Source organism: Cervus canadensis, chromosome 1 (assembly GCF_019320065.1).
Source record: "Cervus canadensis isolate Bull #8, Minnesota chromosome 1, ASM1932006v1, whole genome shotgun sequence".
Lineage (NCBI taxonomy): Eukaryota > Metazoa > Chordata > Mammalia > Artiodactyla > Cervidae > Cervus > Cervus canadensis.
Genome location: NC_057386.1, coordinates 39,419,709 through 39,433,412, shown reverse-complemented (window position 1 = coordinate 39,433,412; position 13,704 = coordinate 39,419,709). Strand labels below are relative to the sequence as shown.

The window sequence follows — 13,704 nt, the reverse complement described above, 5'->3', positions numbered from 1 at the left end:
GTAAACTTGGAAGTCTCACTCCCACTCCTGTCTCTTCAATCCCCATGGGAAACCATTTTTATTAGTTTGTGGCTTATTCTACCTATGTTGTATTTTGAAAAAATATAAGCAAATATATATTATTGCTTCTGACTTACACACAAGTACTGTACTACATCTACTTTTTTTGTTCTTTGCTTTCTTTACTTTACAAGGTATCCTCAAACCCACTCTGCATCACAGTGTCACTTTCCCCATAGTCTTGCCAACAAAATGTGTGGTTAAGATTTTGAATATTCTCCAAACTGATAGGTGTGAAACTTTATCTCAGTGTAATTTTCACTTGCATTTCTCTTAAGCGTAAAAGTGAGCAACTATTCAATGTTTTAGGTCCATTTTCTACCTTTGAGCTACCTGTTCATGACTTTTGAAAAGGCAAAGTTTTTAAAAATAAGAATTCATCTATTTCAGAATAATGCATTAAGTGGAATTTCGCATTAGAAGACTCAAGTTCAAGTCCTGACTCCCCCTCTGACTGGGGGGCCTTGGGCAAACTGCTTACTTAACCTGTCTTCACTTTCCTTATCTGTAAAATAAAACACTCCCCCCACTCTAGCCCTAGGAATCTAATAGATGGATACCTTCCCCTCAAACTACAAAGTTTCTCCCACTGCTTTTTCCATGTGAGAACACAAAGAGCAATCCTGACCACGCTGCCACACTGATCTCAGACTACAGCCTCCAGAACTGTAATGTTTCTACCGTTTACACAGACTTCCCTGTGGCTCAAATGGTGAAGAATCTGCCTACGATGCAGGAGTCTAGGGTTCGATCCCTGGGAAGTTCCCCTGGAGAAAGGAATGGCAATCCACTCTAGTATTCTTGCCTGGAGATAGAAGCCTGGTGGGCTACAGTCCATGGGGTCTCAAAGAGTCGGACTCGACTGAGTGACTAACACACAGTTTATATGCCAGCACCCCACCTTTCTCTCCTCCCATCACATTTCTCTCATTTTAAAATGGAAAACCCTCTCTGCATCCTAAATCCTCTAGACATTGTCCTTCTTTTCTTCCCTTCATGGCCAAGATTCCCAAGAAATAGAATACTCACTTTCTATAATTCCTCATTTCCCATGTATGTCAACCCAGAACACCACGGCTTCTTGCCCTCATCACTCTTGCTAATGACCTCTTCTAATCGTCTAAACCAGGTCACTTTGGTAATCTCACTCCACTGGCTTTCTAAAGTATTTTTCTTGATATGGTCATCACTCCCTCCTTACTTAGATCAGATTGCACAAATATCTAGCTTCATGCCTAGCACAATAAAGAGGATCATCAAATGCCTGTTGAATAAATGGTCAAATGAGATAAGTAAATGAAGCACTCTGAAAATTGTCAAGTGTCACTCTAGCACTACCTTTGCATTACAAGTGATCTGTAACCTGGCCACTGAACTAGGAGACCTCAAGGATGCTGTAGGAAAAGGTCAGTAAGTGATGGACAACTTATCTCTTGTAGAGACCAGTGCTCACTTGACTTGCTTTTAAAATAAACATGTATAAGAGATTCTTAAGACTCTGTGCTCAACCTTGGAAAACACTCCCACACCAAAGAAACAGGCAAGAAGAATAAAAACAGGACTTTCAAGGAGACAGAAGCCAAGCAATAAGGGTTGGGTGTCTAAACTGGAGCCAGGGAAATGTGACCACCTCACTTCTTAATTTAGAAATCTAAATCCCCTACAGAATTCTGTTCAGCTAGATGGAAATAACCCTGACGTGATGGGAAGAGTCCACGGTTTATATCTACCAGTCCAGAGAAACTTCAATCTGACAATCTGAAATGACACATACCCAGAAACAAAAGAAATTAAATTCATCAAATACTGACTCAGTGAGGCTCACAGTGAGTGACTTGGGCTCTGCTTTGGGCTGCTTCAGCTTGGAAGAACTGGAATCAACATGGTGTCATTACTTCCCTGTCTTTAATACCAATGCCATGCATATTAGCCTCCTGGGGTCCTCCACAAACTCAATCTTTTTTGTTTTCCTCCATGTTTCTCAGGCTTACAACAACATACTTCCATGTGGGTTTTCACTAAGTTCTATGTAATTATGCTAAGCATATTTTAATTGTACAGAAGCATAAAATGAAATCTTAAAACTGCAATACATCTTAAACTAAGTTCACTTCCATCTTTCATTTTGGTTCACCCACATTGTACTCTGGCCCAAAGACTTAAGTGACTGACTTTTTTTTTCAAATGTTATCCTTAGGAAACAGCCTTGTTGGGGACCAAGTGTTCCAAGCAAAATGTAAGAGGACAGCACATTTATGGCAAATGAGGAGGACTATATTGGGGGTTCTGCTAAGACCCGACAGCTCGACATAGAATCTTCAAGAACTGGTATGCCTGCCCAAATCTTTATCATACCATAGCTACAGCGTCAACACTGTGAGCCCCTTTACTGTGGTACAAGCTCTACAATTTCTTCTAAAAAGTTGATGGTACACGTCTCCAGCTGAGGGCAAAAGTCCTGAACAAGAGACTTACCTTAATGTTTCTTTGAAATGGAAACTCTCATTTTAAAAGGATTTGTAATGTCAAATCTTGAAAAAGATAACCATCAGTGGTAAACTTCTGACTACTTTTTTATTCACGAAGAAAACTACTGGTTGCCTGTCCAATAGTTCTGTGTTTCCCTTGTTTAACTAAGAAAGTTGTTGGCCTTTCTGCAAAGGATCTCTGTTCACATCTAGCATTTTCTCAGCCAAATCGGACAGCCTCCAGGAGAGCTGTTGATACTGAGATTTGGTTGGGCAAAGGCTTCCAACTCAGAGGAGTAGTACACTCTTAGGGGTGGGGAAAAATTTTTTCTGGAAATACCTTGGCTTCCAACCAATCAACCCTGTCTTCTCGCAGCAGGTTTTTCTTTAAGTTACGCTCTATACTTTTCTTCTCCACATCAGCTGGACACATTTCCGAATAAACATCTCTGTGCAGTGCACTACAGACCGAGCATTCTTCCTAAGGCAGGGGAGAATGCCTGCTGCCTCCCTTCACACGATCTGCTTGCACTCCAGGCATGGCAACTATGAACAAGACGAAATGACTTTGCAGAAAATTAACACCACCACTTGCAGCTTGGATAAGACCTCTTTTTCCAAGTCAACTGCTGGGAAAGCCAGCGGAGCACAGACTCACTGGAGGAGAGATACGGGTCTGGACACAGGATGTGGCGATGCAAACAAAGGGAGGAAGCCATGAAGGAAGATGTACAATAAGATGTTTAGACAGCCTGTTCGTGCACTTATTTTGCTGCTTAAGAGTTAAATTTCAGAATTCTTCAGTTCAAAAGTTGCCCCCCCAAAAGAAAAATATTCACAAGGCAAAGAGCATGTCCATTTCTAGAAAACAGAATAATATCTGAAGCTGAATACACTTTCCTTTTTCAAAAATATGCACATAGATACATATTAAAAAAGTAAAACAAGAGCTAGAAGGCAGTATTACATAAGGATGGTTAATGGTGTTTATCTCTTTTGGTGTGGATTAAATGTCGTTTATTGTCTTCGAGAAGTTGTCTAAATTTTTTGCAATGAAACCAAATTATTTTTGTAGTAAGAGAAAAACCCAAGACAGAAGACTATGTCAATAATCATGAAATAATAGGATGAATCTAATGAAACAAATACTCAAAGGCCTTGCTGATTAGGGACTAATTTGGGGAGAATTGGATTGTTCTTTCTGTTTAAAATACTACTAACATGTATTTATATGTCCTAAAATAGTAACATTTGAGGAAGAGGTAAGGAGAAGGTAGTTCTTGAGAGGGTGGCATCTGAAACACAGGGAAGTATGTCTGAAATTAAACAGTTAGATAGTGACTGAATTTGACATTTATCATGTCCACGTCCTTTTACGTATTAAGATTCAAGCTCAGTGGAAAAGCAACTCCAAGTTTATAGCTTTGGTCACTTTCTAATGAGTTATTTTTGGCTACAGGCACTTGCCTGTCATAAAAATTAGTCATGTTACATGGAGACAGTTGGGGGCAGGGCCCATTTGAATGAATGACTCATAAGTTTTCTATGGACAACACAAAAAATTCTTTCCAAGGATACAAGAACAGGGAATACTTAAACCCTCATAGAATTACACACAAAAGTCAGCAAAGCCAGGCGCTACACAAATGGAAAGGTCAATGACAGTTTTGCAGTATGATCTACATCCAGAAATGGCAACACACATTGGTCAAGTTAAAGTAATGGAAAAGAAGTTCCCCTCCCAGCTCACAGCTTTTCATGAGTAATTTCATAGCTATACACCCCATGAATCACTCGACAAGCACACACACTCCAAAGTGTCAACAAGTTAATTCAGGGCACAAGCCTTCAATGGCATAAAGTCTAACTGCTGGGTGAAATAAACTCATATTCAGGGTGAGATGATCCAGTTTAGTCAGTTCCTGTGCATTTATTCCTCTTCCCTGTTTTCCAGCTTCTAATCATTTCACAGCTCACAAATGTCCTTATCAGAGAAAGGAAGTGATATTCAAACCAATTGATTTAGTTCCTTGTTAGCATTTTTAGTCAAAGGATGTGAGAACTGGAAATAAAAGTGAGGTTTTGGTGTCCTCCACTGACTTTAATTATCCTTGTGTATCCTTGGTCCCACTACCATGTACAGATGAAAACAAGAACTCATTAACATTTGGGAGATAAATCGGTCTTGGGATTTTAGAATCTTTCCTAATCCATCTGTCAGAGAGCTCTCCTTGGGCTAATTACGAGTCACTGAATGTCCAGCACCATCAAGAACAATTTTAAGTCACTGAAGATTTGGTGATCAAAAAGTAACTGAGGGGTTAAAAATATAGCTGCAAGGTTTCAAATATTTTGAAAGTCCAATAGTCTGTTAGAGGTAGTTTTCTGCTCTGTTCAGATGTATCAGACCTTAGACCCATTTGGCAGATGTGGAAGAGTGACGTCCAAGGATCATTCTATTTGTATACACTGGACTAGTCTGCTTTGTGACTATTACTTCCAACAGCATGAGATCTTTAACCACCCATGGGGAGAAAAGGCTTGATCTGTAGCATCTGCCAACTTCCTTGGTGTAAATTTCCCCACCATAGTCAACTGTTGTCATTGAGTAACTGGGAAGAAATGAGCAGAAGCATACCATTATATAACCTTTCCACCACACAACAGGCGTAAATAACCTTTAGAGCACAGATAACAGTAAAATGTAGTCAAATAATTAGGAAGTGATGAGGTTTGGGTATTTATTACCTTTGTTTTTAACATAAGCTACAATTTATTTAAGTATAATAAAATTTGATGATTGCCCCCCATGGGTTGGTAGAGACGAGCTTCGGCACACCCCTTTAAATTGGTCCTAAAACTTACCAAGAACACATGCTCAAATATCTGTGTAGGGCTATCCATCTGACCAAGGATCACTATCATTTCATTATCTATAAATTCCTTGAATTCTCGCAAGTTGCACACCATTTGCATTTCCAGTTCAGTTCGTATCTGAAACAGAGATGACATAATTGTACTAACCTCTGAATGGTCCCTCTGGACTTTCAATTGCTCACCATTCCCAGCCCCTCTCCTATTATTAATCTACCTCCAGCCTTGAACAATGAGGACTCAAGGTCTCTTACCTCTTTCGATGTGATATTCTCCAAATCCTTCTGCATCATAATCTCCCTTAATCTGGTTTTAATTAGCCTCTCTGTCCGCTCACGTTCAGTTGGTCTGAGAAGAGAGAAATGGTGATTTTTCTTAGGTAGGATACTGACCAAGTTAATGAATGTGTCATTTGATTATGTTTCCAAATTGTCAGGCCTTTCCTTTTGTTACTCTTAAGTTTATATTCTGGAGACAGGGAAAAAGGAAATTGATATTTTAAAAAGTTTCTTTTCAGAATGTATAGAATGTAACAGGGAGAAATTATTACTTGAAGAGACTGTAGATGTCTAAAAGCCCATAAATACATTCATGTATAAAGATCCAAGAAGGAGTAAAGACAAACAGGCTACACTGAGTGTAGTCCTTTAATGGAGGACCATTTCCATCAAGTAACCCTCAGCACCGCTTGTTGAGCTAGAAAACCAAGCTGGGTATGACCTACTATGGAACTGCGTCTTCTGTTGCTTAAAAATGCCACCCAGTGTTGATCAATTGTTGCTATGAATGGGAAAGAGAGAAGAGTGATTTCTGCCTTCTTCAATGAAGCAAATTCTCTTCCAAAATGCATTTCAAGGATTACCTACCTAGAGTACCCTATCCAAAATATTTTCCTTTTTTTGTAAAAGCTCTTGCAGTATTTCTGTGAAATTATTATTCCCATTTACAGATAAAGGAAATAAACAGCTGAGAGGTTAAATGATATGCCAACTGTCACTTACAATGGCAAGAGAACCAGAACTCTTTGCCCAGCTTAACACTCTACCTGCAGGATCATGCTGCTTCCATTAGTCTTCCGACTCTTTTTTAAAAATAAAAATTTCCCTTGGCACTTTATTATGAAATCAAACTAGGAGGCTGATTCTCCAATTACTAGAAAGATACTGGTTCAACATAACTGGATGCTTCTCTCTAAAAGCATTATTCCCTAAGGTGCAGCATCTGAGTGGGGCTCACACAGCGCTCTTTCTGTCTCCGCCTTCCCTCCTACCTACTCAAGAAGGTATCTGTTCTGTACTTCCTTATTTGGAGATGGAAATGGACTAAGCCTTCAGGCATCCTGCCTGCCTTTGCTGCCTACGCCCTTATCACTGGCTGCAAAAATAGCTTCAGTATAATCTCCAAAGATGGATGCTCTGAGCCCACAACCTTGGGGTTCCCCACCACTTGGACTCATAAGTTTCTCATGAACCCTGCATAGTATAGCTAACACCTATGCCATTCCCCTGTCAATCAGCTCAAGCACCCCAGTCTTGACCAGGAATAAAATGCTTAACCACGCTCCCCACCACTTTTCCTAGACAGAGCTAACGGCAGAAAGTTACACATTTCAGTCATCTATTAAAAATAAACATTGGTTTAAAAAAAAAATTTCAGCACCTGAGTGCAATGGGTTCGATGCCCTAGTTTAGCAGCCTTTCTCCCAATCCTTCACACTTATTGGGGCAGAGTGTTTGGGAGCAAATACACCTGGGTGGTTTTTTTTTTTTTTTTTCTTTTAATTTTTTTTTGCTTGTTTTGTGTTCTTAAATTTTGGGTTTAGTTATTTTGCTGCGCGTGGGCTTTTTCCAGTTGTGGCAAGCGAGGGCTACTTTCTAGTTGTGGTGCGAGGGCGTCTCATTGCAGTGGCTTCTCTTGTTGCAGAGCACAGGCTCTGTAGTTGTGGCGCGTGGGTTTAGCTGCTGCATGGTATGTGGGATTAAATCTGTGTTCCCTGCATTGGCAGGCAGATTCTTTCTTTTTTTTTTTTTTTTAACCCCTCTCCCCACCGCCCCGGCAGGCAGATTCTTAACCACAAGACCACCAGGGGAAGTCCACATCTGGGTTTTAACTCCAGCCCTGCTACTTACTATTTATATGGCCTTGAACAAATTTCTTTCTTTCACTGAGCCTGGTTTCCTTTTCTATAAAATAAGAACAGTAATACTCTCTGTCTCATGAGGTTTTTATGAGAATTAAATGAGATACTATGAAGTGCCTAGTATAACATTTGACCTACACCGGAGGCACCATATACCTATGTTCCCTTTTCAACCTTCCTTGGATTTCATAATATAAACTTTATTCACAGTGGAGCACTTAAGTTCATTTTGGCATACATTCTCTGTATCCTCAGCTTCTTTTTAAGGCTCTTCTAGTCAACTTAGGAAAGAAGAGGGAATGGAAAAGGCATACATCACAAACATACTTTCTCCCTCGATTTCACTAAAGAAAAATTTGGAAAATACATACATACAGAAAGAAGATAAAAATCACTGAAAATCCTTCTATCATTATTAGTACTCTGACCTGCAGCTCTCAGTCTCTTTTACTATAGACAGACACTTGTTTACTAAATGTATCTTAAAACTGTGGTTATATTGTACATACTAAGAATTAACATTTAATGAGCCTTCACCATGTGCCAGGGACTATATTTTACGTATTTATTTATTTATTTTTGCTCAGGGATAGAGTGAGATTATGGGCAATTTCATTTTCTTGCTTTTTTGGGGCTGTAATTTTCAAATTTTCTCTAATGAAATCAGAAAAAATGAAAAGAAAGGTTTTCTCTCTCTGATTCAAAACGTCTGTTTATGAACCAGATGAGACGTCTGTTCCTCTGACACCCATCAACCAGTCGTAAAGAGTAAATCAGTAACACTGCTCCTGTGGACTTTGCTGGCAATCAGTGGTTAAGACTCTGAGCTTCTACCCCAGGGAACTAAGATCCCACATGCTGTGTGCCGTGTTCAAAACAACAACAAAGCAAAATAAAAAACCAAAACCAAAACAACAAGAAAACACTACCCCCAATTCTGAAGGCCATATTATGCTTGTCTTTTTAGTCACTGTGGAATCTTGAAGGGACTAGAGCTACTAGTACTAACTGACCCTCGTACCAATCATACCCTACACAGAAAAGTTTCCACTTTTTAAATGACTATTCCCTGCACATGATTCTTGGAAACTTCACTTTTTTCTAGTAAAAAAGCATTTCTTATCTAAATTAAGCCTTTAAAAAATCATGAACTGTTTAGGTGTCACTTCAGGAATCTGACTGCAAAGGGGTGTAAGATCCTTTTAGTAAGTTGCTACTCTTCTTTCCCAGATGTAGAAAATACCTTGTAGGTGAAGAAAGATCAATTCAGAGCAAAATAAACATCCTGATTAATTTCGAAAGCCGGAACTAGGTATGAAAAAATTTCCAAAATAGTCACATAAGTTTCAACACACAGACCTAACTAAAAGGAAATAAACATCAGCTTCAACTTAGGTCTTTATCCAATTCACAGCACAGCAGGGAGATTTAATAAAATATCTACAGACCTGATAAGTCAAATGCGGGCTGAGTAAGACATGAATTATAAAATGTATTTTAAAAAATCTTAACAGAAATTAGTTAAAAATTCCGCATAATAATGTCAGTATTCTTTAACATTGACTGGAAACATCTTGTTTTCTGAAGTGTTTAGAAACATCCGCGCTAAAGCTTTTCAATGTCATTAACTTGCTTAGCAAATGCTTCTTTTACAGATAATGCAAAGACAAGAGCTCAGCCGAACTCCTTTAAAGTCAATTTCCGATTAGTGGAATCGGAATTAATGGGATTTTATGGTACTGCAGTCCTTAACTGTGGAGACTCCGCTGTGCCCCGGTGTGAGACTCTTCAGGTCTTCGCATACAACAGAAAGAACAGAAAGAAAAGGGCAGATGTGTAGGGTCAACAAGGACTAGCATCACTGTAAGGTTAATTCCCTGAGAGGAGAGACTAGGGAGGAACATGCTGCTTCCAGACCCCTGAGAACCTGACAGAGGGGACGTCTGGGATCCCCAGCAAGGTGACTTACATGTCTGTGAAGAGAGCAGGAGAGTCAGGTCGGTGGGACTGCACATCTTGCATAGCGTTCCATTCGTTGACTGAGGACTGGTCTGAGTTGATATGGCTCTCATAGTAACTCACCCAGGTGAGAAACAGGCTGCCGGGGTAGTAGTTATGCATCCTGGCCACCTCACAAGCCTTGTGTAAGCTCTGCAGCGCAGACCTGAAAGACAGGCTGGGAAGTGAGACTGGAGACCTGTGGGACACCTAAAGGCCAGTAACCCATGTATACCCCAAACTCTTCCAATTTAAAAATCTTACAGAAATGGGCCTCTGGAGAATCTACTGCTTGGAAATCAAGATTCTCTGATCCTGATTATAATAATACCATATTCTCTATTCATAGCAATCAACTAGACATTTCTTGCTGAAAAATATGATGCATTATAAAGGTGGGGGGTTGGGGGGGAGTACCAGAACTGACAACCTACCAATGGAAAATAGGTCCAAGTACCTGCGGAGCTCACCATGAACTCACAGTATATTTAGTTAGACATTTGTTGCTGTTGTTTAGTTGGTAAGTCATGTCCAACTCTTTTGTGACCCCCATGGACTGAAGCCCACCAGGCTACTCTGTTCATGGGATTTTCCAAGCAAGAATACTGGAGTGGGTTGCCATTTCCTTCGCCAGGGGATCTTTCCAACCTAGGGACTGAACCCACATCTCCTGTGTCTCCTGCCTTGGCAGGTGGGTTCTTTACTGCTGAGCCTCCAGGGAGACCCAGTTAGATCCAGTTATGGTTATATACAGCTACAGATGGAACCACGATATGGCCTGTATCACCAGAGAACGAAAGAGCTGCTTCATTTACCACACAAAGACTTGTTTCTCTTGGCACAGGGTCACGTAGAGCATATATTCCCTATGATTCTTTGAGGTTCCACAAAGATCACATAGACAGATGTCCCTAAGCCTTGAGGACAAGTCCTTTTATGTCCAGGATGTACTGCTCTAATGACATTTGTCATTCTTGCTGCCTTAGTCCCCCTTAGTCACTTTAAGCCATTTATTCATACCCTTGAGCTACTTTCTAAGAACAGCTCTGGTTATTCTGTGACTAATTAGATCTCTGACTCTAAACCTAGGAACTCAAGAAAGGTAAACAAAACTGAAAAATATTGTTTTGGTTATATACTTGGGAAAAACTTGAGCCAGAAATGCTAGGAAGTTAGTTACTCCAAAGCAGGCATCTTTCTATGTTTTTGTTTACTGATGTATCTCAAGAGCCTAAAAGAATGCCTTCTTTAAAAAAAAAAACAAAACAAGAATGCCTTCTAGTTCAAAGTTAAAATTTGTTGAATGAAATGACTTATTAGCTATAAATTAATATCTCTTTCCTAAGGGAAAATGACATTATGAGAGAACTCTGTGGCCAATCTATTTATATCTTTTGCTTAAAAATGCCTTTTTACTGTTTCTTCTTTCATAACAAATATGATCATGCTCATTTTAGAAAGTTTAGGGATCTCAGGTAAAAGGCAGGAATATCCTGTAATCTGACCACTCAGAAACAACCACTGCTAAGCTTTTAGTATAGATCTTTCCAGTCTGTTTGTCTCTGCAGAGATTTAAAATAAAGACATGATCATATTCCGCATACCATTTAATTTGTTCTTTTACTTTACACTTTGTCGTCAACATTTTTCCATGTCAATAAATGTTCAACTAGATTAATTTTCAATGGCTGCATATTTAGAAACATGGATGTACTGGAATTTAACTGATTCCTAGTTTTTTAGACATTTAAATTGCTTTCCATTTTTTGATACTATTAGAACAACTGATAAAGATTCTTACAGTTAAAAATCTGCACACACCCTTGATTATTATCACCTCAGGATAAATTCTTGGAAGCAGAATCACTATGTCAAAGGGTATACAAAATGGTAAGGCGTACTGGCAAATCCTTCTCCAGAAAGGTCACTCCAGTTTATTTTCCCATCAGTGAGGCTATGACAGTGCTGTTTCTTGAAAACTTGTCAACCTCATATAATGTACATTAAAAAATAAAATTATGACCAATTTGATTGGAAAAACATGCCAGTCCATTTCTACTAGGGAATTAGATTTTCCTGAAAGAACAAAATTGCAGAATCTTTTAAAATGTTTCCTTTTACTCAAACTAAGCCAAATTCTCAGGATTCTCAGCAATTTCAGTTTCATTACACAGATTCAAGTCTCTAGTCACCCATGGCTCAGCAGGTAAAGAATCCACCTGCAATGTAGGAGACGTGCGGGTTGGGAAGATCCCCTGGAGGAGGAAATGGCAACCCACTCCAGCATTCTTGCCTGGGAAATCCCATGGACAGAAGAGCCTGGCAGGCTACAGCCCACGGGGCCACAAAAAGAGGTGGACACGACTGAGCATGAACACATATTCTAAAGTAAAAGCTAGCTTAGTGCAACATACAGGATATTCAATGCATGTTTTCTTCATCCAGGAAACACATACTTCAAAAGCATATGCTATAAGTATTTGGTGCAAGTACCCTAAAACACATTCTAGGCACAGCCACCTTGTATTTCAGCTGTGTACAGGAGAGAGAGGCTATAGTAACCACCTTCCTGTGAAGGAAACACCTGGTCTAAACGTTGCTTTGATTCACACATCATCTACTAGGGTTTTTTGTTTTCCTGTGACTTTCAGTTCACTACTCCCCATGTGGTACACCAAAAAAAGTTTACTCTGCAATAAGCTAACAGAGCTAGGACTAGTCAGTCTACTTTAAAACATCAAAGCTTGAATTACTTGAATCCTAAAGAAATAAGACTGCTTTGTATTCCTGCCCCAAATATAGCTGAGAACACTGCATTTATGGGACTTAGGCTGTTGGGTTTTATTTGGTACAGGTCACATGCATTTTCCTTCAAACTTTAAATGTTTTATTTTGTATTGGGGTACAGCTGATGAACAAGGTTGTCGTAGTTTCAGGTGAGCAGTGAAGGGCCTCAGCCATACATACACATGTATCCATTCTCCCCCAAGTCCCTCTCCCATCCAGGCTGGCACATAACTTTGAGTAGAATTTCATGTGCTATACAATAGGTTCTTATCAGTTATCCATTTTTTTTTTTTTACGTCAGACAGGTAATGTGCCGATGTCGTAACAAGGTTTGTGAGGAGGCACATATCACACAGCAGCGTGAAACACCCAATCATCATGCTCATGAACTACAAAAGGATCTCAGTTATCCATTTTGAATACAGCAGTGTGTAATTGCAGGTCAGTTGCTTTTAACTGAATCTTAGTCAAAAGAGATTATACGTTTTTCTATGAGAAGTTTATCACTGAAATATGCCCTAAAACTAAAAATTGGTCTAAACACATGACCTGAAACTCTGTCCTACCTCCATTACTGTATGAGGTAATAAGATTTAATGGTTCAGTGGACTCTCTTTTAGGACTGCACCCACTTCAAGTCTATCAATCCAGTTATTCAGGGGTAAGTGATCTCCCTGGAGTCTTTTTCAGGCTCCTTTATTTCTCCTTTGGCTTGCATTCTGCCCATTCTGTTCCTCGTGGGGACTTCCATGACAGAACAGGCAACTGAAAGAGGGCTGAAACTCAAATCCCTGACCGGGGGACGACTCTGAATCTTAAGGGTCACATCACTCCCTGCTTATATTGGATCATTTTTCTAGATAATCCAGAACAAGAGAAAAAGAGTGTATTCTGTCTAAATGTAAGAGATACTTGTAGGCCAGTTAGGTGACCTCTCTCAAACTTCAGTTTCTCACCCAACATAAAGAGCTAATAATATTATTTTGGGGAGTTGGTGTGATGATTAGATGTAATCTATGCAGAGCACTAGACTCAATGCCTGACACATACAGTAAGTAACCCCAGAAGTGTCAGTACATCAGCTGATGGTTATTAACAACTACGGTGTTTTTTCTAGAATTTATGTGCATTATATAAATAGTGTCACAAACAGCTGCCAACAATTTAAATGGAAACATCGATATATAATGTAACTCTATCAATGCTATCCCTGATTACCTGAAGAAAGAGGAAATTAATGCAAAGTCATGAATGTTCTAGATGCGGCTCTAGATGGCTACCAACTAACTGAGTCAATGTGTCCCTATAAAGCTCAGTTCCAACAGGCTATGTGATCCATGAAGAATACTTGTGAGTTTCACTTGTTCACCAATGCTG

General features: G+C 39.5%; 1 protein-coding gene and 1 non-coding gene across 7 annotated transcripts in view; both read right to left on the bottom strand.

Moving 5' to 3' along the window:
• Positions 1-13,704, bottom strand: part of SSH2 (slingshot protein phosphatase 2) — a 229,263-nt gene that overhangs the window by 27,689 nt on the left and 187,870 nt on the right. For all 6 annotated transcript variants that reach the window (XM_043478968.1, XM_043478939.1, XM_043478928.1 and 3 more), the window contains 3 exons: positions 9,512-9,706; positions 5,657-5,750; positions 5,394-5,522 (listed from right to left, as the gene is read on the bottom strand). In XM_043478968.1, the coding sequence (XP_043334903.1) occupies positions 5,394-5,522; positions 5,657-5,750; positions 9,512-9,706 (418 nt within the window). The remainder of the gene's footprint in view (positions 1-5,393; positions 5,523-5,656; positions 5,751-9,511; positions 9,707-13,704) is intronic.
• Positions 12,623-12,728, bottom strand: LOC122425749. Its single transcript, XR_006264989.1, has one exon. It is a non-coding gene; the product is annotated as a small nucleolar RNA U13 (small nucleolar RNA).